Raw genomic sequence first — 23,865 nt, 5'->3', positions numbered from 1 at the left:
TGAGATGCATTAATATTTTCTTCTCTTCCGTCCCGGTTAACATGATCTTATTGTGCCATGGGCCACGCCCCCTCTTCCTACGCGTTCTTCTTTCCCTCTATTTCTATCGTCATCGTCTTGCTCCCGTCTTTAGCTCTCGTGAGAATCTCCATACCTTCTCTCCTTCTTCGTCTCCAACAGCTCCGTTGCCCAATTCGTCACCGATATCCACCTCCTAACCACTCAAGCCTGCCATCACATTGCCCGCCTTGCCTCCCCGCTACACGCGTAGCCTATCATCAGACTTTTAATTCTCATAGCTTCCCTCTAATGCCATTTCCTTTCATCCAGCCCATTGCCCCATGGGTGGACCAATTGTGGGAAATGTTTTAGCAAACCATATGCAACGTGGAAGTTAGTTGTGTTTAATCAAAGGATCTGAGATAGTTGCATCTTCCATACTTCCATTGACTAAGAGAAAGCCATTTTGGCTATTCTGCCATTGTTTTGATTATAGGTGTAAAATCAAACAAGCTTAAAACGAACAGATAATAATAATGTAGTTAGTTGGAGAAAGGCTGTTGAGTTTGGCGGTATACTGACAGACACTCTGCTTCTGTAGAGGCCCAGCGTGTTGAAAGGTTGAATGTGCTTGAAACCAATCCGAATTCCTGATCTATCTAATACATAGGGAATTAAAGCATATGTTAAATTAATACGTTTAACTGGTTTCCATGGCAGGCAGCATCAGAATCTAAGCACAGTTGACTTACAAGAGAATTAAGCACAACACAAACATACATTTTGGTGGGGGTAGTACAATGCGAGTCCCCTAACTACACTTAATCAAGCAGTGAGCACACGGGTCTAGCAACCTGAATCAGGTTTATTAAGGTTTTCCATGCTTACAAACGTATAGTCGCACACTAATTGCTAGACCCCGAATGTTACCATTAGCTTTTCATCAGTTCACAGTGCACCCCTTGAGCATTCTTAACATATCAAAGGTTCAGCTACTTCATATCCATCTCCCCTGAGCCCTCCCTCAATCTTGGGCTGCATCGCTTCCTTCCCCAAGTGCTTCTTTCTCCTTTTGTTGTTCCACTGCTCCAGAAATAGTTCAACATATGCGTAAATAAACAAACCAAGCATGCATACCAGACACCTAACAAAATGATGAGCTAAATGGACGGATCACACAAGTTTCTGCAATCTCACAATACTCACATGCAATCTCAGCCAGTGCTTTCTGCGTGCGCTTCTCAAGTTTGTCCATCCTCTTCTGCACATCTCTTTTCAGATCCCAATTTGGATTCTTTGGAGCTATGTTTCCAAAGGGGTTCTGCACAAGAATAAATAATGTTGACAGTATTGTTGCTATGTATGGCATTTGGTAAGTGTGTTTATACAAATAATACCACAATACTAGTACCTCAACTTGCTTTGGCTCTGTAGTTTCAGCAGAAATTGGATCCTCAAACTTTGGGAGGGACACTGGAGCCACCTTACCACCCCGAAGTTGCTCATCATGAGGAAGGTAGTTTCTGAACTTCATGGCTGGCATATCACTGCATCAGAAACATTGCAGAGCTATGAATAGTATACTATACAGCAAATAATAAGGCCAGCAAGCCACCCAACATAATAAGAAGCAAATTTAGAGCCTATGGTCAAGCCAATACTCAAAGGAACTTTTATCTAAACAACCTGCCATGTAAGTTATCCACCGACCGATTTTAACAGGTCTAAACATCATGCCTTTGCAATTAAAATTATAACTAGTTACATCCAATTAAGTTTGCACCAGAATCACATGCGGAATTCAGTGAATGACTAGAGGATGTCAGAATGATTGATTACATACAGAGTATACAATGCAAATATGAGTGGGTATGTGATGCGCTCCTTGCTCAAGTATGTTGTGTTCCAGGTGAACTCACCCATCATTTTGAACCTCCTCAGATTCGTCAGTGGGGTTAATGTTCTCCTTTGAGGCCTCCTCAGGTGCGTCCAGAGGAGCTGGTAAAGTTGGATGCTCCGCTTGTTCTGGTGCTGTCTCACGGTTCCCATTTCTGAATGCAGTCAATGAGCATGGCAATCAGATACATGAACCAGGTCAAGCGACAAAGACATACATTTGCTTAAGTTTATCAGTTATTATAATTTTTAGAGCAGCAAACTAGTTAGGTGTAAATATGATCAAAGTATGACGACATCATGGATAAAAAGCATGATGGCAAGGGGCAGCTGGTTGCTAGTACGTTTCCATTTTGTTCAAGTGTTGAAAGGAATGAGGATGCAGCAGCAGAGTGGTTCAATTGAGATACAGTTGATGTTAGGAAAACAAATAAAATGAGAGAGAGATAAGAGCAAGCAAAAAATGGCATATGTAGTAGTTGGGGTTTGCCAAGACAAGCGAGTATTGAGTTGCATGCACCATGCACCGACCAGTTCAACCCAAAAGCTTAAGCTGATGAGAAAAGGCGGGCAATTCACTTTATATTCCAACCTCCCCCCCCCCCCCCCCTCTTTTACCCGAGGCCCCCTCAAGCCTCTATCGTGGAATAGAAGTGGGCTGCAATTTTTATTTAATTGCGCGCCAGCCAGGATTCAAACTCAAGACCTCTGGCTCTGATACCATATTGAGCTGCATGCACTGACCAGTTCAACTCAAAAGCTTAAGCAGATGAGGAAAGACGGGCAATTCACTTTATATTCCAACAGCGAGTGATAGTCATGCATGCAGATATCGATTTGTAGAGCAAAGGAGATTGTTGTAGGCTTATGGCTTGGCAGTACATGTAAAATTAGGGTAAGTGGGAATTTTTTTTCAGCTGTAAAAGAAGCACAGTATAGAATGTCTTGACAGTAAATCTATAGGATTTGGATTTGATTAGTAGTACTATACTAGTTTGATACGCCCTAACTAGAAAAGGAGCGCAAGCAATATACTAGATAGATACAGATATACTAGCAGGGAAGAAAAATGAAGAAATAATAATAATAGTAATGAGACAAGAAAATAGAAGATGAATCACTACTCTACTACGAGTGGGGACTGGGGAGTAGAGATTGGTTTACTGGTGGTGTTGTCCTTGTCCGGCGGCGGCGGGGTCGGGGGTGGAGAGGAGGTCCTTGGCAGCGCGAAGGGCACGCAAGCGCTCGCGGCGGGCGGCAGCGTCTTCCATATCGGAGTCGGAGGGAATCGATCTGTGTCTGTGGGCGGCGGCGCCACGGCGAGGCGAGGTCAGGCGGCGGCGAGGCGAGCTCTGACGTGCGTGGAAGGGAAGACGAATCCGACGGAGATATATTGATGGGCTTGTGTTGGGCTGGATCAAATTTTTCTTCTTCTTTTTAAAATTTAAACATATTTTTTTAAAAGAAATTTAATTTATTTATTTAAATGGGAAATAAGTCCACCTGGACTTCCTTAACTAGTGGCCGAATATGTTTCGTATACCTAAATTACAATATCGGATATTTTGACCCTCTGACTATTAAACCGGTGTAATTTGACTCTTAGCGATTTTGAAGGACGGTTTCGCTGATGTGGCATTTTGACCTAGTCTAACTAGCTAGGTCAGCACGTGGGGCATGCACGTCAATGACCCTTATCTTTCTTGTCTTCCTTCCCTTTTCCCTCCTCACTTTTCCTCTCCATGGGAAGCAACAGGGCAGCGATGTGATGCTGTGACGGCAAGCCGCGCCGGCGCAGTCCTCCAAGTGCTTGCCCATGGTGAACCCTCGCCATCGAGTCCGTCGGCCGACCACGATGGGGGAGAAGACAACATGGAGTGGCAACGAGGCTCCCCTTCCACGCAACGGGGCGGTGGCGGTCGGCATTGGTGAGGCTAGCCTTAAGGCCCTCGTTGCTGGGGTTGAGAGCGAGGCCTTTCTATAGATGGCCAAAAGGCCCGAGGCCCGACGGCCTGGCCCATGGCACGGCATTTTGGCCCGGCCCAAGCACGGCACGGCCCGACGGAGGTATGGCCCGTGCCAGCCTCGCCCGACCACCGGGTCGTGCCTGGGCCCCTCCACTGGCACGTTGCGCCGGCCCGGCACGACCGGTCGGCCCGGCACGATGGGCCGGCAGCTAGGCCCGATACACAAAAAAAATAGGGGAGTAAAAATAGACATATTATATGCCATGGACAAAAGAATAGGGATCTAAAATAGACTTTTTTTATCTATACATATGTCAGCTGAAGAGGAGGGACAGAAAATAGACTTATTTTAGCTATACATATGTCAGCCCAAAGAGGAGGAAGGGAAAATAGACTTTATTTTAGCTATACATATGAAATAGCCCAAAGAGGAGAGACGAAATATAGACTTATTTTAAAAAGGCCCGATGGGCGACCCATGCCTTCGGGCCGGCACGGCCGACAGCTGGTGGGCCGTGTCTGGGCAGGAGGTGCAGCCCATGGGCCGGCACGGCCCGGCACGAAGTGCCTATCGGGCCGTGCCGGCCCGATGGCTGCTGGGCCGTGCCCTGCCGTGCCTGGGCCGTGCCCTGCCGTGCCTGGGCCGGGCCAGGCCGGGCGAGCCCTTTGGCCATCTATAGGCCCTTCTCATAGGCTACGATGGCACTTGCGGCGTCACCGAGGGACAAGGTGGATGGCATGAGTATCCCTTTGCCCAGTCAGGCTTCAACTCGATAGTCTTCTCGGCATCGACGAGCACCTTAGAGTTGTGGTGGACCAAGGCGAGTGCGATGGAGCGGTTGGAGTAGAGAGCAGGGTCCCCCAGGTCGGAGCATCGTGGGTTGGTGAAGTGTCACGCCACCTCCTGAAAAGCGGCTGGCTGAGAAGATCGTATTACCCTTCGCCTTCGCCTCGTCGGCCATTACACGCGGCAGCAGCCCTCATGGACCCTTTTCGGAAGCTTCTGGAAGGGGTCCAAGAGGGCCTACCTCTACAGCGCTGCACGAGCTCTACCTCAGTGGCGGCCACCACCCTAGGGTCGTGGTTGCACCGCCCTCTTGGCCACCACCGAGCAAATCCGACCAAGGAAGAGGCAGCAACCATCATCCTCACAACTCATAGTTGTCACCGTAGTATTTTCTTGAGTTCAAGCTCGTTGGGGAGAGGGGCAGCTGTGTGACAGTGGTAGGGAGTGTCATCGCCGACGACGGGTCCGTACGAGCCTGCCATCGACCCATCGTCTGCTCGCTATGGCGGCAGCATGGGGTCGCGTTGGCCTCTCCACGCCACATAAAGTAAAGAGGAAAGAAAGGGAGAAGAGAGGAGAAAGAAGAAGTTGCGCTGACATGTAGGATGACTCAACAGGTTGGACCAAGTCAAATTGCCATGTCAGTCCTCCAAAACCGCCGAGGGAGTTAAACTACACAGTTTTAATAGTTGAGGGACGGTCGAAATGTCCGATATTGCAGTTTCGGGAGACCGATCAGATCAGATTCGGCTACTAGTTAAGGGAGTCAAAGTGGACTACAGATTGGCCCAGCTCAGCTCAGCCCAGCCCAGTTAGGGTGGGTGGAGTAAATAATAATATAATAATAAAAAAAGTCGTAGGACACGAGACGACACTATGCACCTCGGCCGCATCGCGATCCAACTCCACGCCTCCGCGCCGCTTCTCTTCAGCCGCCGTGCAACTGCAACTGCACTTGTCCTCCCACATTCGCGGCGGGCCGCCTTCGCCATGGCCGCCACGCCGCCGGTGGCCAGGAAGGTGCCGCGGGAACTCGCCCAGCACGGCGACGTCCGCGTGGACAACTACTACTGGCTCCGCGACGACTCCCGCTCCCACCCCGACGTCCTCGCCCACCTCCGTGCCGAGAATCTCTACACCGCCACCATCATGTCTGGTATGCTTCCAATCCCCTCCCTTACTAGTTTTCGAGTACCTAATCATATCCTGCTAGATCGATCAATCTTCCTCCTCCTTAGCCGCTGTTGCTTTCACTCCCAAATTTCAATCTTCTACACACTGCGCTTGCTGCATTTTGATAAGTACCACCAAGGATTTTATATAGAATAGCAGTTAGCTATTGAGTACCCCCTCAGTCAAACGCTGGTCGCATCTTGGTCAACCCGCCTGCTGACTTGCTACAATCCCATCTTGGTTGTTTCTACTGTCGGTTGTGTTTGCAAGAGTGCAGTAGTAAGGACTATAAGTTTCGGCAATTTCTTGATGGTAACAACCAACAACTTTCCATGGGAGAAAAACCAGCGGATGGTTTTCTATAGGAGGACGAGGTGCGATCAGGGGTGCGCCTATGTGAGGTGGGGGAGGGAAGGGGATGGGCGTGCGTGTGCTCGGATCGGAAACATTGGGAGCACGATGGTAGACCCACGTAGGGAATGGGACGGGAATAAGAACATGGATATCAGACAACCAACCACCTTACTTAAAACTAATCAAATCATGTCCAATCAAGGTCAAACCCCTAAGTGGACGCATCATCCATCTTGTGAAAATTGTGCAGTAACACTAGTGCTTGAACATAATAACAACCTATACATTTTGTACTAACTGAGCGTGTTACTACAATTCTATGATGGCGTTACTGCGAAAAGAGAGGGGAGTATGTAGATGGAGGGAAGCTCTGGTTTTCTTCAGGAGAGGGAGGGAGGCTGGTTTTCATGGGAAGAGAGAGATCGAGAGAGGAAAGAGCAGATTGACCGTGAGGGGGAGAGAGACCAGGATTACATTTACTTTGTTACTGCACACTAGTTATATTGTTACTTTATTTATTTCACTATGTTACTACGGGGTTGTAGTAACACATAGTAGTAGTATAATTGGCGGTAACGTGTGAGACTAAATACTATAGTTTAGGACTTGTTAGTTGGTGCACACGGGGATTAAATGGCAGCGTGTCTCATGTTGCGGCAATAATATATAATTCACATGGTGATGTTACTATAGTTGAGTCTACTACAGATATGCGATAGTGCAGTAACATGGTTTGAAGTGTACAATAACAACCATCACAGTGTAGTTACTACATGTTGTGTCAAATATTACAGCGATTAGCACGTACCGTATGAATGGAGGAGTTAAAATTTCACTAACAATCATCTAGCAGAAGTGATCATAATAGGTTAGTGCTAGTGGACTTGAGTTGAAGGTCAATTCCCTTGGATGCAAATTTTTAATTTGTTTTTTCTCTCCCAATAGAAAATAATCTTGGAATGGGAGGGACAGAGAAAGGTCGTGAGAGAGGGGAGTGTGCGTGATTGAGGGAGGGATCAGGGGAAAGGCGCTCGGGATCGGAGGAGAGGGAAGTGGGCTCGGGAGGGAGAGGCGGGCCCGCCAGGCATATCGGGGGAGAGGCGGAAGCGCGCGCAGGAGAGGTGGGCCGGCCGTGCGCGCTCGCGGGGCGATCGGGAGGGAGAGGCGGGCCCGGGTGCGCTCGAGCAACGTGAGATTGGGAGGGAGATGTGCAGTCCAGGGAGGGAGGAGGGTACAGAATAGTTGTGGGTGTAAAATAGTTATCAGGAGGGAGATGGATGGATGTATGGGTTCATTATATTTTCTGTTTCTCTCTCTTGTGGTGACTTTTGTGCTGACCACCAGTGACTCTCTTTAGATGTCAAGAACCTCGAGGATGAAATATATGCTGAAATTAGAGCAAGAATCAAGGAAGATGATATAGGAGCGCCTCTTCGCAAAGGCCAGTATTACTACTATAACAGAACACTGACTGGCAAGGAGTATGTGCAACACTGCAGGCGTCTCGTGCCAACTGATGCTCCTGTTACAGTCTATGATGTCATGCCCACAGGACCCAATGCTCCTCATGAGCATATTATTTTGGATGAGAATGTAAAGGCCGAGGGCCATGACTACTATAGCATTGGGGCTTTCAAGGTATATCTTCCTCCTCTTGTGTGTAAGAGACTCATTACTCCTCCTATGCATGTGCCTCTACAACCTCTCTTATATTCATTTCAGGTCAGTCCTAATGGTAAGCTAGTTGCTTATGCACAAGACACTAAAGGTGATGAAATTTACACTGTTTATGTTATTGATGCGGAGAGTGGAAAATTTGTTGGCCAACCACTTGAAGGAATTACTTCTGACATTGAGTGGGCTGGTGATGACCACCTTGTTTACATAACAATGGACGCCATTCTCCGCCCAGATAAAGTGTGTGAGCTCTTCTTCTCACCCCTACATGACATTTGTCTTGGTACAAGGTGTATATACAAGGGAACATAATAAAAATAAGGAAATATCGTCAGTTCACTAACAAATTGCATTTCTCTAGAAATAATTTTTAGAAGTCTTCGTTTCATTATCATATTAGTGCTACTACCCAGGTCGTCATTGCTCTCTCAAGCTATTCATTGCACAACTGTGCGAAATATCGTCAGTTCACTAACAAATTGCATTTCTCTAGAAATAATTTTTAGAAGTCTTCGTTTCATTATCATATTAGTGCTACTACCCAGGTCATCATTGCTCTCTCAAGCTATTCATTGCACAACTGTGCGAATTGTTTCGCCTTTCATGCTAAAATATTTTATTTTACTTCTTTTTATAGGAAAAATGAATCTGCCCTTCTTCTTAGATATTTCTCCTAGGATTTCTATTTGCAATCCCTGTTCAAGATATGCTAGTGATCTGTTCAGACTATTCATTTATGCCAAAGTCTGTAGAGACTCTCTTGTTGTTACAGTACCAAATGTTGGTACTACCATCAAGGCTGACAACTGTTCCTTTCCTTTTTTTGCACTGTGTTTTATATTTATGTTGACTTGATCCCTTTATTGTGTGGCCTTTTGCAGGTATGGTTGCACATGTTAGAGTCTAATCAGTCAGATGATATTTGTTTGTATCATGAAAAAGATGACATGTTTTCACTTGGCCTCCAAACTTCTGAAAGCAAGCAGTATTTGTTTGTTGAATCTGGAAGCAAAAACACAAGCTTTATATTCTACTTGGATATATCCAAACAAAGCAAGGAGCTTGTGGTTTTAACTCCTCGTGTTTATGGTATTGATACAACAGCCAGTCATCGTGGAAACCATTTCTATATTAAGAGGAGAAGTGAGGAATTCTACAACTCTGAGTTGATTGCTTGCCCATTGGATAATGTAGCTGAGACCACTGTCTTGCTACCACACAGAGAAAGGTAGTCTAATTGTCATTTAAGCTTCTAAGATTATATTTTTGGTTGATGGAACATGTTCAGATATAGCTAGTACACAAAAAATGTGTACGGTGTTCTAAAAAGTAGGCCCTAGATGCCGCCTAGTTATCGCAGTTAGGCATTAGATGGTGCTTAGGTGGCTAACCTGCCTTGGGGGCTCTTCTGCTTTTTTAGTGTTCAATTGTCTAATTTTTATGTAATATGCTTCCTGATTACTTGGAATTCACTAGTCGAGTTAGTCCTAGGTGCCCCTAGGCAATTGCCCTGCTGACCCTCTAGTGCCTAGCACATTCTTGAACATTTTATATATTGTGGAAACTCCATTCTTGAGGTGATTTGATCTATATTATTTTTATTTATTTGTCATTTGCTAATTTGGGGCCGATACAGAAATGATGGATTATAACAGTTGTTCACTTGACATCATCCATCCAACTCAGAAAGGGGCTAGCAATAGCATAAGAGATAAGACATATCACATAAGTCTTCAAATTCATATCAGTATATCACAATTCACAAGCAAACATATGATTGTACTAGCCTTGATTTTCTGACAGGATTTCAAATAAGAGAACTGACTTTTCTGTATGAACACCGAAACTGCAAGGATAGCTCACGGCCACTACATAGATCTTTTTCTATTTGGAAGTTCACTGATCAAGAAGAATTCTGATGAAATTATATAGAATTTATGTTTGTTTGTTTAAGGAATCTTGCTAGAAGTTTGAAATTCTTGCAATAAAATTCCAGGGTGTTTTATCTAGTACACTCTAATTGTTTTTAAAAGAATTTAAAATTATGTAATCGAGATAGAAATGTATTGTACTGCATCTGATAGAAGTACACTCTGAAAGCACTTTTAATAATTTAACTATGTTATCAATATAGAAATGTAATTTGCTGCATCTGATAGTGCCTAATGGACAACTTTTACACAACCATTGATTGTTCACTTAAATTATTCTGCATATTTTCTTGTACTTTGCTCTCTTACCAATGGGTCTGTTGTGTATTAGGGCTGCATACTACAGCTGCATTAAAAACTTATAAAACTCTTTCCAGTGTGAAAATACAGAGTTTCCAGCTCTTTGAGAATCATATTGCTGTATATGAACGTCAAAATGGTCTACCGAAAGTTACTGCTTATCGCCTACCAGCCACTGGAGAGCCAATTGGGCAACTTCAGGGAGGTCGGGAGATTGATTTTGTTGATCCAGCATATGACGTGGAACCTGAGCAATCACAGTTTGGTTCATCTGTTGTTCGGTTCCATTATAGCTCAATGAGGACCCCACCCTCGGTTTTCGACTATGACATGGATTCAGGAGTGTCTGTGCTGAAGAAGATTGATACTGTAAGATATCAGTCGCACTGCTTTAAGTAGTTTTCTGTTATTTTGAACAAACTAATTAATATGTTGGCATTGTTTATTAACAAGGTATGTTCCTGAAAATAGGTTAGTCATGTTAGGCATGTATTGTGCACCTGTTTCTTAAATTCCACTCTGTTTGTCACCGTTGCTTAAAGCACAACGAACATCGATTACTTCTAACAGTATAGTTGATGATGATCTGTAGTACACTAACAGTATACACTGCCATTTTGTTCTAGCAAACCTAATGCTCGTAAAAATTATGAAAGAAATAACTAATTGTGAGAAATTTACTGATACGATTTTCATGATCAGAATGAGGTGCTGATCATAAGAAGTTTTCATCAGTGTTTTTTTGTTTTTATTAACACGAACTATAATTTGCACAATTATCACGTGTGCAAGCACTATTTTATGTGCAGTAACACCAGTATTAGGGATGGTAATGGGACTGTCCCTGGCAGGGGGCACAGCTCCCACCTCTGTCCCCTGACACCTAAAAATGCCCTGTTCCCCAGCACCAGCCAGGAGAAACGGGTCGCCATGGGGCTACTCACCAAAAAACAAATCACATCTTGGTTTATGATGCAAACTAGTAAGCGAAAACAAAATTTATCCGAAATCAGCGAAAGCAATAAAAAATTCAACGTTGCTAGCCATATGAAAGTACAAAACCGATTTCAAGAACAGATTGCAAGCCATATATGAAAGTGTCAATGCACAAAATTCTGAAATAACCAAATATATATGTTCACAAGTCACAGATCAAAGAACTGAGTGGAGTTGACTATGTGGGGGGAATAGATTGACGAGGAGGCAATGTACTAGTGCTTCGTATGGATTTTCTCTGCCCCTGTACTCGAAGATGGATTCCATTAACAGTGTGAAGTCCTGCTGCAGTGAGGCTCAGAGTCTTGTGGCTGCCTTGATTGAGGGCAAGGGCAGAGTGTTCGTCATGCTCGAGGACGGGCACCTCGCAGCTGCCGTGCTTCAGGATGAGGGCATCATGGCTGGTGGCAGACGATGCAGCGAGTCGGCTAGGAGGACGGTACAGCAACGGATGCAGCGAGCCGGCTAGGAAGACGGTACAGCAACGGATGCAGCAAGCCGGCTAGGAGGACGGTACAGCAATGGTAGAGAGTGGAATGAGCGAATGAGTAATCTAGGGATTTGTTATTGGGTTTGGATTATGATACCATGGTTATGCATAGCCTGCATCGGCCCACGGGGCGGCGGGGCAGATGGGGACAGGGTTTTGTTCGGTATCTATTTCACTCTGACCAGCATATCTACTTATTGAGCTATCAGTAGAAGGGTGCTTTTATGAGCCTCTGCTAATTATTTGAGATTAGAGAGGCACTTCTACGAACTCTTTCTGACTTGAGATTTTAAATATTTTTTTAGGTTTTAGGTGGATTTGATGCATCAAACTATGTAACAGAAAGAAACTGGGCTGCCGCTTCTGATGGCACTCAAATACCCATGACCATTCTATACAGAAAAGATCGGGTGAATCTTGATGGCTCAGACCCAATGCTGCTATATGGCTATGGCTCCTACGAGGTAAGTGAATCTTTTTTCCTTTTTTTTCAAAGAAACAAGAGACAAAATCTGCATCTTGTATATCTTGAACAGAGCAGTCTGTTGTTTATGTCAACATTGTTTCATCAAGGATATACCAGTTAGAAAGGTTGTATGCAAATACCTATTTTGAAAATGCCATCTAGGACGCGAACATTCATTTAGAAAGTTTATGTGTTCATTTGACAAACATAAATTTGTATGAACTTTTCTTCTGCTCATGTGGAACCATGGTTCATACTTGTGTTATCAATGCTACTACCTCCGTCCCGATCCCTTATATTTTGGGACGGAGGTAGTATTTGTGATGTTTTTTATTCATTTTACTTCTGGCAATATTCAACAGCTGATAAAACGTTTCCACTTTACTTCAAAGTTTGCAACTTGCATTGGGGGCTATTAACAGATTTGAAGTTCCAGCAAGAAGTAGAGACTTTGTTCTGTTTCATTATGCTAACCACACCTTTTATTTTCACATTCTTATGCCGACAGATATGTATAGATCCGAGTTTTGGGAGATCGAGATTCTCTCTAGTTGATAGGGGCTTTATATATGTGATAGCTCATATTCGTGGAGGTGGTGAAATGGGACGTAAGTGGTATGAGGATGGGAAGCTGTTGAATAAGAGAAACACATTCACTGATTTCATTGCTTGTGCTGAGCACTTGATAGAAAACAAGTACTGTTCCAAGGAAAAGCTTTGCATCAACGGAAGAAGTGCAGGTGGCCTATTGATGGGTGCTGTCCTAAATATGAGGCCTGATTTATTCAAGGCAGCTGTTGCTGGAGTCCCTTTTGTTGATGTTCTTACCACTATGCTTGATCCAACTATCCCGTTGACTACATCGGAGTGGGAGGTATCCATCCTCAGTTCTTATGCATTTATGCTAACTTTTATTTCCATGTTCAGTGTCTTTTTGTCATTTTGTGCATTAGCATAAATAAGATGTAGGGATTGTGACCTTTTGGCAAAGGCTCATTGCCTGGCAGGCTGGCACTCCTGAATCATGCCTGCTTAAAAACGTTGCCTTATTTTTTTACTAAATAGGTAAGCTACATATGTCTGTTACCAGTAGCTGAGTACAAACTGAACTAGAATGCTTTGACCATCTAGCTACATCAACAAGTGATATCCATTCAACCATTGAACTTGGGTTAGGGTGGACCTGCATTTTGCCTGTATGGTGCTCAGTCGACTTTGCATGTGCTCACATTGAACTGACTGAAATAAACCATGTATGAACCTTTGTTTGATGGTCAGAAGGATGGGGTCAACCAAGATTGCTTGGAATGCAGGTTAAAAAAAGGGCGCTGGCCCATATGGATGTCCAAAATCTTGTTATTCCCATTTCAGTGCTCATGTTTTATTCTAGTTTATCTTCTCTCTGTTCTGAGTCTCGACAACTCATCTTCTTGTCCTTCGGTGCAGGAGTGGGGTGATCCAAGGAAAGAAGAATACTACTACTATATGAAATCATATTCTCCCGTTGATAACGTAAGTGCTGATTGTTATGCTTTCTTGCACAGATTTACTGGATTAAGCTTATATATGCTATTTACGGTGGATGTTTTGGTGCTGAGTATATCAAGAAATTAGGACAGTACGGACCATCTACTTTACTTGTCCAGACATAGAAATCGCGATTACTAGAATGGAATCATTATGTAGAGACTCTGAACATGTGAATTGGAATGGTGGCTACGTGTTGCTATTTGTTTATGTTATTTCTTGTACACTATTATATCTATCCATTTTTGCAGGTAAAAGCACAAGGGTACCCTAACATCCTTGTCACTGCTGGCTTAAATGGTAGGTGGTCTTTCCATTTTGAGTTTCTGTTGACTGGTTAATTGATGTATCTGCACAGTTAACTAGTTTGTACGAACCAGATCCTCGTGTGATGTACTCGGAACCGGCGAAATATGTCGCAAAGCTAAGGGAACTGAAAACGGATGACAATCTTCTGTTATTCAAGTGCGAACTTGGTGCTGGGCACTTCTCAAAATCGGGAAGGTAAGCTTTAGATGCTGTCATTTTCGCACTTTGTGTTCACCAAAGGAATAAGATCCAACAAAATGAGTGACTGTTGGATGCTTGCAGGTTTGAGAAACTACGAGAAGATGCGTTTACTTATGCGTTTATCCTCAAGGCACTGGGAATGGCTCCAAAGGCAGCGTTGTAAAAGAAAGCCCTTCTGTTCCGGGTTAAGATGGTGGCGGTTCTCAAGCATTGATTGGCTGATTGTAGTAAAACTTAACTTGAGTCGATCGGTTGTGTTGTCTTGACATATTCGACTAAGGCACTGTTTAGATTTCAACTTTTTTCTTCAAACTTCCAACTTTCCGTCACATCGAACTTTTCTACACACAAACTTTCAACTTTTCTGTCACATCGTTTCAATTTCTTCAAACTTACAATTTTGGCGTGGAACTAAACACAGCCTAATTGATGCAAGTCAGTCAGACATTAGCTATGACTATTGACTATGGGGTTGGTTGCCGCATTTTCATCCTACTACTGGTTTTCAAGGCCATTAGCTAGGACCTGCCGAAGACATACATGTATATCAGTACATGTATGCTACTATAGTTTGCAAAAATGGTTGGTTTGGTGATTTTTTTTTAAAAAAAAACTTAGGAATTGGAGAGGTTTTTTTGTTTGATCTTTAAGTGTATTGACCAAAAGCAGCAAGCTGGCCGGCTGGGTGGGCCAAAAGAATTGGAGTCTCGCATCGCTAGGCATGATATTTGTTGAATCTGTAATGTAATCGACTTTTTTTCTCAGATTTGTTCAATGTATCGTTTGCTGCGGCACCTTGGACATTCCAGCGTATTTTTGGCACCTAAAAGGGTGTAATTCTAACTGAATAAGGTCAGCTACAACTAGTTTTCAGAGATTTTGAGGACTTTGCCACGGACCAGCTGAATAAACACATCGTGTACTTTTGATTCTTTGAGAAAGTTAATATAAGCCAAAACTATACCTTCTTTGATTCTTTGAGAAAGTTAATATAAGCCAAAACTATACTTTCTACGCGAAGCTGAATTTATGTACTAGTACATCATTGTAGAACTCATATAAGATGAAACGATTCCAGTTTGTAGATGATTCTTGCGTTCCCTGGGTCCCTTGGAGTATACTCAAGTATATGTATGGCAATTCTTGTTTAGTTATCGCACCATGTCGTAATTTGCTCCTTTCAAACTCGGTATGCATTCGGATAGTAATAGTAATGTGATCAGCTGAGCATTTGCTGACATTCGTGACATGCGATGCAACTGGTGGTTACTCAGAAACTGGAGTACATGGAAATTGCGTGCAAGCTTTGTTGTGGTGGTTAGTTTGATTCAGTGCAAGATGGAAATGCTCAGCCGAGTTGCTTGCCTACATTGGATGGATGGATCAGTTGGCTGCCATGAAACATTTCAATTTCCATGTACTCCAGTTGTGACACCATGTCTTCTACATTTGCGAGCCACCAGCCAGACAGAAACACCAATCGCATTGCAAGTTTTAACACCAAATCTCCAGTGCTAAGTGCTAACCTACCAGGAATAATCATGGTCTATCTATGCTTGCTCACTGCTATCTTTGACTCGCCGGTGTTCTTTTCTTTCTACCTTCCTCGCTGAGCCACCTGCAATTATGAACGAAAATGAACTGTAACCTCACATACATATCACATTGACAAGAAACCAAGAATAGCACTGGTCTGTAGATTTTAAAGGACTAAGTATCAACTGAAAAATGGATGGGTATCATCGGAGGGAGGATGCTAAATCTGACTTAGACCGATTAGGGGCAAAGCGATCGAGCGCAGCTTGGGGTCTGTAATACAAAAACGCATGCTAGGGTGATGCTCTTCTGTTCCTAAGCAACAACAAGACGAACAAAATATATGGGAGAAGGAACAAGGCATACCCAGCCTGCGTCTGCTTCCTTTTTCCATTGGCACCCATTGGCGTCTTGGATCTGACTCCCTCAGACTCAGAGTCACTCGCAATGCTGGGAAAATACGCATCAGAATCACTTAAGAGAGCCAGTCTATCAAAAACACTTGGATCAATTGAGGTTTCCTTAAGTCGTTCTTTCAAAGTTTCCAGCAAAACAATCCCTGGAAATTAAATAAAACAATCGACCCAACATGGATCAGCAAGCAATGCGAGATAGATAAAGAGGATAAACAAGAATAAGAAATACCAAGAGCACGCAGCGTGGGAAGATCATAGTCGTGACCAAGCACAGCGAGGCTGGCATTTTCCGTGCATACCATGGCCAAATCCTTCAAGGTGATGAGCAAATCCTGCGATTGAGCATCCCCTCAATCGGAGATGAGAAACCGGAAAAAGAATGAAAGGCAGTGGCGAAAGAGAGGAACATACAAGCTCGGGGTCGGAGAGGGTCCGGAGCCGTCGTGAGTCTTGTTGCTGCCCGCCACGAGTAGGAGATGATGGCTCTTCAGCGTTGGTAGACGCAGGTTTTTTAGCCTGAGTATTCAAAGTTAATTAAATTCATATATAAAGAGGTTCACAGAAACACAGATCAAAAGCAGTGGAGTACCAATAAATAAATAGTTCAATCGTAGAGATAATATAAAGTAAATTGAAAACAGAATAGAAAGAAAATAAATCCCTGCAGACATGCAATATTGATATCTGAATTATGCAGGTTAGGTTAGGGAGAAGAGGAAGCAGCATCGGCAATCTCATCTTGTTTCTTTTTGGAGAGAAAATGGATGAGATAGCCTGACAGACATAATATGTTTGCTGTATTTCGTTGGTATAATGTGCTAGTATTTGATTTGGTGTGAGAGAATCATTCATGTAGAGTATAGAATTGAGATCCTACATTCCCAATCAATAATGAGAAACAGTACTAGTATATGGGAGGGGTTGGAGTGGAGAAATGGAGGATGGGGAAACTTTTCACCTGAGCTGAGGTTGAGGCTGAGCCTGAGCTGCTGTGGTCACGGTCTGCTGGTGTGCCGACGTCCCTCATGCCGGTTGCCCCTCGTCGTCCTTCAGTGGCGGAGCCAGGATCTCTTCATGCCTAGGGCTCAAATTGAAGGCTAAAACTATCCATGACAATTCATACACTGAAGTACAGTGCGAGTGCTGAAAAAAAAATGCAAGACTGAAATACGATTTCTAATCATACAACGAAGTACAGTAAAAGTACAATACCTAATGCAACGTATCCTCGTAATTTTCACTATTCATTAACAGTACTACGTGGAGAACCTGAAGTTGAATCCAGAAAATAATATTACATATGTAAGTGATTCATCCATTAATCATTCATCTTGTTCTGCAGCTCAGTTTTAATAATGTTCATAGCTGAGAAGGCTCTTTCTACCATTGCCGTAGCAACGGGCAAAATTAAGGCTAATTCAATTAAGCGATATAACAATGGAAAAACCGTGTGTCTATTACTTTTAACCATCTTCACAGGCTCACAGAAAGGTTGATCTTGGTCAGAGCAGCTTGAGAAATCCAAATCAGATTACTTACATCACAGATAAATGTGTCAAGTTGATCTCTGAAGACTATACAATCATATTCAAAATAGTCTGCCGCATATATCTTAGCAAGTTCAATGAGCTTATCTTCATCATAATTGGTAAAAGAATTCCTTGGATCAAGACAAGTAATGCATCTCAATAGCCGAGTAGACCTTTCAGCAAAGCGATTGTTTAAATCAACAATAATTTCATCAAGTACCACATTAAATATTTCATTGCTGAAATGATGCAAGTAAGTTACAAATTGTTTGTGATGTTTCTGGGTTGGAGTGGACTCACTAGACTGGACTTGGTAGAATTATTTTAAAGTTCTATCCTCTTCATCTAAAAAATCAAAGCAATTTCTAATTGAGACTAATTGCTATCAAAAGCAGAATAAGGATGTAGATCGAACATCAAAGATTAGAGAGAAGATTGACCTGGATTTGATTTGGGGAATCAAGCTTTGGATGAGAAAGGGGAACTGCGACGCCAATGCGCGCGCCGCTGCCGAGACACGCCGCCGATGCGCAGCGCAGTCGTTACAGAGGAAGCGCGCTGCCTCCTTCCGTCGATTCGCGCCGCTTCCTTCCGCCCCGATGCGTCGCTCGCTGCCGCTGTGGTGGGTGGTTTTGGTTTTTCTTTTCTTGGACAGAGAGCTAGCAGCAGCTGGAAAAGTAAAGGATGGGGAGAGATGGAGACAGATGGGCGGGCGAGCACTTGGCCACCGGCGGCGGCGGCGGCGGTGGCGGCGACGTTGTTCGGAGAGGAGTCGTCGGCCCCCCGGGAAGAAGGAAGAAAGAGACAAGGGAAGGCAACGTTTCGGCCCAATACCTTCAAGGGCCGGCTGCTCCGATATACTGCTCTCCATGTGTATACGTATGGAAAATAAGTTCACTTTAAATACCTCGATTTGGTCCCTGAACCGTAAAACCGGATACAACACATCACCCAACTTAAGTGCAAACAAAGTTCCCCGGCAATATTATCCCTGGTTTTGACACCTACATGACTCCTTTGATTAGGTCTTTGTCCCACGTCACATTGACGTGACACTTACATGATAGCTTGATAAAAAAAAGAGCAAAATTGAAAACTAGAAAATTGAAATAAAATATATTGAGGCCCATATATCGGTTAAACAAAAAGATAAAAATGCCACCCTCTCTACCTCTATCTCCTCCCTCCGCTGGCAAGCTGAAGTTAGTGGGGAGGCCGACGAGCAGGGTGGGAAGGGAGGATGCGGGGAGGGTGTCCATGACTCCATGTCAATGAGGAGGGTGACGAAGGGGAGTAGGCCAGAGCCAAAGTCGACGATGACACCGATGCCAGTGTCTGCGCGGGTTGTGAAACCGAGCCGCTCCAACCCGTTGCAGAGAAGGGGTGCTGGTGTGGTGCTCCCAGAACGCGACCTCCGGATGGGCGTGGATGTGGTGCCACACGTGCACCATCCAGTCCCGTGCGCCCAAAAGCGCCTCCTCATAACTTGTAGAGGCAGAGGAAACAATAAGGAGGAAGAAGAGAGGAGCCACTCTTTCTCCAATTCGGTCACCACTACTACGATTCGGTCTCCGCCGTACCTCATTTCTCCTATGCGAGCTTCGCCTGGCCTCCTCTTCCTCAGCTGCTCCCTCATCAACATGTCCACTAGCCCTGAGGAGATTGTTTGCGCCAATAGCCCAAAGCCCGTTATGTGGAACAACGTCACTATGACCGGCAACGACGGCTTGCCACTTCAACTTCGATGGCTTGGCGGATGGAGGAGGAGCAACACTGTCAAGCCGTCTTGTTTTGAAGGGAAAGAGACAAGGATTTGGGGAGAGATGTTGGAGAGTCGACATTAGCGAAGATGCTCACTCCCTTGAATCTGGAATCGTAGTTTGACCTTGGCGACATTGCGACAAGGTGGCGCAGCGCAAGCTTGACGACGAGGTGGCCCAACTGGCCCTTTTCCGTTGCCTCCGTCGTATCCTCCTACTTCACCGAAGACAGCTATGACCCCCTCTCCTCTTCTACCACTTAGGTCCACCGGAGCCCCTCTTCGCTAATTGCCCACAGCAATCACCACCAGCCGCTTCCGGGGAGGAAGAGAGGAGAAGGGGAAGGAAAGTGCCACCGCCTGGGGGAGATAGAGGAGAGAGAGAATGAGGTGGAGGAAGTGGGCCGCACTGAAACGTGGGTCCCACTATTTTTTAATCTTATTGTTTGACTGACATATAGGCCCACATATTTTGTTTTTATTTTTAAATTGTTAAATTTTGCTTCATGTGTCACATCAGATGAAGACTGAGTCAAATTAGCCACGTAGACACCATGTTAGCTTAAACCTCAGTTTAAACTGTCTTAGGACCTATATTGCACCAGTTGTGATAGTTAAGGGACTCATTGTTTTTGTATTGCAGTTCAAGGTCGAAAATGCTGTCAAGTAAAGGGACCTAAAGTGAACTTATTCCTATATGTATGTACGCATGAATTTGCTTTGCTGCATTTCTGTTGAATCAATCACCTCTGAGCAGAGCTTTGAGAAGAGGAAAGTAAAAGATCGGGAAGATAAAGATGAGTCATTAACGTCTAATTAATTATTAATTATTTTAAATTTTTTAAAAAAAGTTAATTTGATTTTTTAAATTAACCTTTATATATATTTTTTTTAAAATAAAAATGTACCGTCTCGTTGTTTGAAAAACATGCATACAAAAAACAAACAAATCCTTTTTTGCGTTGTCGACAGTTTAAAAAGCGTGCATTCGTAAAACGACACACATCTTCCTTTCTTGTTTTTTCTCCTCTTGTCGACATTACACTCTCTCTATATATAAGGGGAAAAACTACATTAATAACAAGTTTCGGTCCGTAAAAGAAACAGCAGACCTGACAATTCATTGCATCACAAAATTAGTACTAGCATGTCGTGCTGTGCCAAAAGAGTATAATCCTACAGTGGAAGGAACAAGTGATAAACAGATAGACCAATGAGTCAGTAACCACCATTTTCCTTTTTGTTTTCTTCTAGCAACGTGTTTACAATTGATTGAAAGTCAATCCCACCAATGAGAGTATGAGACGAGACGAAAGAAAACAGTAGTGTACTCGCTCTCCTGTCTAAAAAAAAGTACTAGTAATACTCCTCTCCTGGCACCTATTTTTCTCTTTGCAATTGAGCGCCAGTGAAGAATGAATGAAAATAACAGTTGGTATGTATGCCTATCTCTATTTTATGGCAGTTGCACATCACCACCATCATCATCTTAGTTAGTTGGTGACCTCCTCCTCCTCCTCCTCCTCCTTCTCCTCCTCCTTCGCCTGGCAGCGGGCCAACACGCAGTCCTCCATGAATTCAGTGAGCTGAGAGGTATACAGCTCTGGATTGCTCCGGTAGTGGTCGACATGAGGCGACGACACAAAGTCGCATGCTCTCACCTCGTGCCCGGCTCGCCGTTGACTCTCCACGAACGACTCCACCGACTTGGCCGGGATTACCCTGTCAGCAGAGCTGTATATGTACAGCTGTGGGCATTTTGGCTGCTTCGACGACAATAGCTCCATCACACCCGACAACTTCCTGTTGTTAAAACCAAAAGTAAAGTTGCTTATCAATCAGTTATTTGTTATTGTCAACGGCCTGCATCTATCTTCTATACTTAACTGAGATTCAATCAAAGTCATACACTTTATGGACCAATTTTTCTAAGCATCAATCAAACAATGCACAATTGTGGTGTGACCAGACAGAGACAGACCACAACAGTTGGATTGGATGGAATAAAAGGCACAGAGATAAGACCCAACTTTTCTCAAAATGCTAATGACTACTTGTGAACATGGCTGAGATGTTTACCTATTGATGGCTGGGTAGTTTAAAACAACATCGAACAACTTCTCCAGCGCTGAAAGTAGAATGGCCTCGCTAACTGCTGGCTTGGGATGATCCTTGTTAGACTCCACAACTAGGACATCGGGCCTTACATCATTTGGTTTCACTCCTTTTGCCGCTACGCTGTGTTTTTTCATGATAGCAGCTGAGAAGCCTGAAGCCCAAACCTGTGTTCCAACAAAACATGGCAAAGTAACTGCAAATGTGAAAGAATGAAATAATAATGAAGCACGTCCATTTGACACAACAATGCAACACAGGTGCGCACAAAGAGACAATTAGCCAACAGTTCAAGAAGCATAAAATCATCTCGAATGCTCACGATGAGTTCTTTGAACCATGCAATTAAATAGCAAACCCTACTTTTGTTCCAATAAAGTTACGTGTTCTAATATACCTGAGAATCAGGGACAGCAACAGGCGCTGAGTCCACTACGCAGCCCTTAATTTTGTCCATTGCAGAAGGATCCTGCCTCTGTAAATTCTCCAGTATCACCCCATAGCTGAAGCAACAGATATAAAAAAAATTAAGCCCGAAATCTCAGAATGAATGCTAATTGTTAACGAGAGGAAGAGCATAATTAATACCAAAGCCAGCCAGTGTTACTGAAGGTGTGGAAAACAATCTTCTTCCCATCCTCCTCGCTAACCCAATCAGCGAGATGTTCTGAGAGCATCTCTACATTCTTCTCAGCCTTCCCTCCAACATTGTAGCTAACAATGTCAGACATGGGGAGGGTGAAGGTCACTGCATGGTAACCCCTGGAGGTATACCAATCGGCATATCTCTTGAGGTGCTTCTGCCTCGAGCCCAACCACCCGAGCAGAACCACCACTGTCTGAGACTTGCCATGTGAGTCACCGCAGACCTTAGGTTCCGGCAGATGCCAGCGGTACAGAACATCCGGCGATGACGAGGATGGCATCGCAGTCGTCACTGCCTCCTCTTCCGAGTAGTATTTGGCAAACTTTGCATAGTGGTAAACCGTGTGGATGACAGGCAAAGATGCAGGAGGCGCCTTAGCTGGGTGCGAAGTCTGCAGATTGCGTGGCAGGAAGTGCAGGCGAGACATGGCAGAAGCAGAAGGTGCTGCTGATACATCGGGCCTGCTGGCTGGAATCGAGACGACAGCTTCAGCATCCACGGTTGTGTCAGGCAACTTGTGGTGAGACAGCCTGTCAGGCAGCTCAAGGGAGGAGACGGCGGCAAAGGCGGCAACTGCCATGGCAGAGAGGGGGCGGTGGAGCGAAGCCATCATGGAGAGGAGAGAAGTTGTTGTGAATAATCAGATTGTTGTTTAGTCTCCGGCCTCGTGTTGCCCTACCCTGTTTCATAGGAGGAGAGAAAAGGAACAACCAGAGTTAGCTGTCAGTCCGATCCGGTCATAACACGCGGTTTGCAAAAATTGAATTGAATAGGATTCGGTTGGAAATACTAATAAAAGCATATGCGTGGCGTAGGCAATTGAACAAGTATGATAGGCACATTATTTGTGTGTCCCAATTGACCAAATCTCGCAATAATCTCAGCAGAGAAGAAAGAAAAAAAAATGGGTTGATGATGATGTCATTGTCGGAAGGGTCAAAATAAGTTATTTTTACCTGTGGAGGTGGAATTGGAGAGGTCAAATTGACAGCCAAGCCCGGTAAGCTTAATTAATCCCTCCCACTGTTGCGTTGCTCCTTCCTTGTTTCCTGCAATCGAGAAATCCAACTCGTCAGACAAGGGAAGAAGGCAGTTAGTCAGAAATTGATGGGACGGTAGTAAAAACGAAACCGAAGAAACGCCTTTCTTTTTCTTTTGCAACAAAGAAACAATAAAGGAAGGAGGCGTCATCACAAATTCACAAGAGGAGACTAGAGGTGACACGGCAAGCAAGAAAGGAGGAGCTCCTGCTTTCCCTTCACGCAGCATTAGAGGGAGGGAGAATGAGATGCGTAGAAGAAGGAAGGAAGAAGAAGGAAGGAAGAAAGAACAACAAGGGTGCTTTGACTCTGACTCGGAGAAAGGAACTTGTTCCAGGAAAGCTGGAAGGAAATCAATTCGCCCCCTTGGCCGTCGCAATTAATTGAAGGAAAACAAATCATCGATCGATCTGTAGGCTATAGCAGGGGGGTGCAAGTGCAAGGCAGGATGAAGGAGAATCGAATTGAATCCATGGATCATGGATGGAGGGGGAAGTCGTCGACGCTTACCAGGCAGGCAGGCACAAGGAAGGAAGGAGAGAGATTTACCTGGTAGCTGTCGCCAAGAGGAGAGGAGAGATTGCGGAAGGGAGGGAGGGAAGCTTGGGCGGCCGGGGACGGGGAGGGGGGTGCCGGCGCCGCCTCCCTTCCTCCCTCTCTCGCCCAACCTCAACCTAGTTAACCTCACCTCCCAATTTCTCTTTCTTTTGTTTTTGTTTTCTTTCGCCTCCTCTCTCTCTCTCTCTGCGT

General features: G+C 44.3%; 4 protein-coding genes across 13 annotated transcripts; 1 reads left to right on the top strand and 3 right to left on the bottom strand.

The window, feature by feature from the left end:
* Positions 1 to 705: 705 nt before the first annotated feature.
* On the bottom strand, positions 706 to 3,299 carry LOC127776695 (uncharacterized). The gene is made up of 5 exons (XM_052303203.1): positions 3,061 to 3,299; positions 1,920 to 2,051; positions 1,412 to 1,547; positions 1,207 to 1,321; positions 706 to 1,083 (listed from the first exon to the last, which is right to left on the bottom strand). The coding sequence occupies exons 1-5, from the start codon at positions 3,165 to 3,167 to the stop codon at positions 1,025 to 1,027; spliced, it is 549 nt and encodes a 182-aa protein (XP_052159163.1). The 5' UTR covers positions 3,168 to 3,299; the 3' UTR covers positions 706 to 1,024.
* Positions 3,300 to 5,525: 2,226 nt separating this feature from the next.
* On the top strand, positions 5,526 to 14,465 carry LOC127776693 (uncharacterized). Its single transcript, XM_052303201.1, has 11 exons — positions 5,526 to 5,806; positions 7,535 to 7,815; positions 7,900 to 8,094; positions 8,736 to 9,082; positions 10,163 to 10,454; positions 11,877 to 12,035; positions 12,546 to 12,911; positions 13,484 to 13,549; positions 13,816 to 13,864; positions 13,945 to 14,068; positions 14,156 to 14,465. The coding sequence occupies exons 1-11, from the start codon at positions 5,527 to 5,529 to the stop codon at positions 14,235 to 14,237; spliced, it is 2,241 nt and encodes a 746-aa protein (XP_052159161.1). The 5' UTR covers position 5,526; the 3' UTR covers positions 14,238 to 14,465.
* Positions 14,466 to 15,244: 779 nt separating this feature from the next.
* Positions 15,245 to 18,392, bottom strand: LOC127776696 (uncharacterized). Of its 10 annotated transcripts, none has more exons than XM_052303211.1 (7): positions 17,996 to 18,392; positions 17,239 to 17,295; positions 16,985 to 17,104; positions 16,438 to 16,542; positions 16,256 to 16,358; positions 15,977 to 16,169; positions 15,245 to 15,692 (listed from the first exon to the last, which is right to left on the bottom strand). In XM_052303211.1, the coding sequence occupies exons 3-7, from the start codon at positions 17,051 to 17,053 to the stop codon at positions 15,641 to 15,643; spliced, it is 522 nt and encodes a 173-aa protein (XP_052159171.1). In that variant the 5' UTR covers positions 17,054 to 17,104; positions 17,239 to 17,295; positions 17,996 to 18,392; the 3' UTR covers positions 15,245 to 15,640. The 10 variants fall into 10 exon arrangements, with proteins under 10 accessions (XP_052159171.1, XP_052159168.1, XP_052159170.1 ...); XM_052303208.1 differs by having other exon boundaries at positions 16,985 to 17,169; positions 17,996 to 18,391; XM_052303210.1 differs by lacking the exon at positions 17,239 to 17,295.
* A 2,136-nt stretch (positions 18,393 to 20,528) lies between these two features.
* On the bottom strand, positions 20,529 to 23,865 carry LOC127776601 (uncharacterized). Its single transcript, XM_052303061.1, has 6 exons — positions 23,665 to 23,865; positions 23,032 to 23,124; positions 22,018 to 22,755; positions 21,827 to 21,932; positions 21,394 to 21,596; positions 20,529 to 21,117 (listed from the first exon to the last, which is right to left on the bottom strand). Exons 3-6 carry the CDS (start codon positions 22,686 to 22,688, stop codon positions 20,808 to 20,810), a joined length of 1,290 nt encoding a protein of 429 aa, XP_052159021.1. The 5' UTR covers positions 22,689 to 22,755; positions 23,032 to 23,124; positions 23,665 to 23,865; the 3' UTR covers positions 20,529 to 20,807.

The sequence above is a fragment of the Oryza glaberrima genome, chromosome 6 (assembly GCF_000147395.1).
Source record: "Oryza glaberrima chromosome 6, OglaRS2, whole genome shotgun sequence".
Taxonomy (NCBI): domain Eukaryota; kingdom Viridiplantae; phylum Streptophyta; class Magnoliopsida; order Poales; family Poaceae; genus Oryza; species Oryza glaberrima.
This window is presented reverse-complemented; position numbering and strand designations above follow the sequence as displayed.

Bases quoted from the DNA above. Each gene is read 5' to 3' on its own strand.
- LOC127776695 (XM_052303203.1), bottom strand. From the start codon at position 3,167: ATGGAAGACGCTGCCGCCCGCCGCGAGCGCTTGCGTGCCCTTCGCGCT. The intron at 2,052-3,060 runs GTAAACCAATCT...GACTGCATTCAG, and splicing joins GGACAAGGACAACACCACCA to AAATGGGAACCGTGAGACAG. The intron at 1,548-1,919 runs GTGAGTTCACCT...TTTCTGATGCAG, and splicing joins GAGGAGGTTCAAAATGATGG to TGATATGCCAGCCATGAAGT.
- LOC127776601 (XM_052303061.1), bottom strand. From the start codon at position 22,688: ATGATGGCTTCGCTCCACCGCCCCCTCTCTGCCATGGCAGTTGCCGCC. The intron at 21,933-22,017 runs GTATTAATTATG...CTGTTGCTTCAG, and splicing joins AGTAACACTGGCTGGCTTTG to CTATGGGGTGATACTGGAGA. The intron at 21,597-21,826 runs GTATATTAGAAC...GTTGGAACACAG, and splicing joins TTGCTGTCCCTGATTCTCAG to GTTTGGGCTTCAGGCTTCTC.
- LOC127776696 (XM_052303211.1), bottom strand. From the start codon at position 17,053: ATGAGGGACGTCGGCACACCAGCAGACCGTGACCACAGCAGCTCAGGC. The intron at 16,543-16,984 runs GTGAAAAGTTTC...TTGAATACTCAG, and splicing joins CAGCCTCAACCTCAGCTCAG to GCTAAAAAACCTGCGTCTAC. The intron at 16,359-16,437 runs GTATGTTCCTCT...GCTCAATCGCAG, and splicing joins CCCTCTCCGACCCCGAGCTT to GATTTGCTCATCACCTTGAA.
- LOC127776693 (XM_052303201.1), top strand. From the start codon at position 5,527: ATGCACCTCGGCCGCATCGCGATCCAACTCCACGCCTCCGCGCCGCTT. The intron at 8,095-8,735 runs GTGTGTGAGCTC...GGCCTTTTGCAG, and splicing joins CCATTCTCCGCCCAGATAAA to GTATGGTTGCACATGTTAGA. The intron at 12,912-13,483 runs GTATCCATCCTC...CCTTCGGTGCAG, and splicing joins TGACTACATCGGAGTGGGAG to GAGTGGGGTGATCCAAGGAA.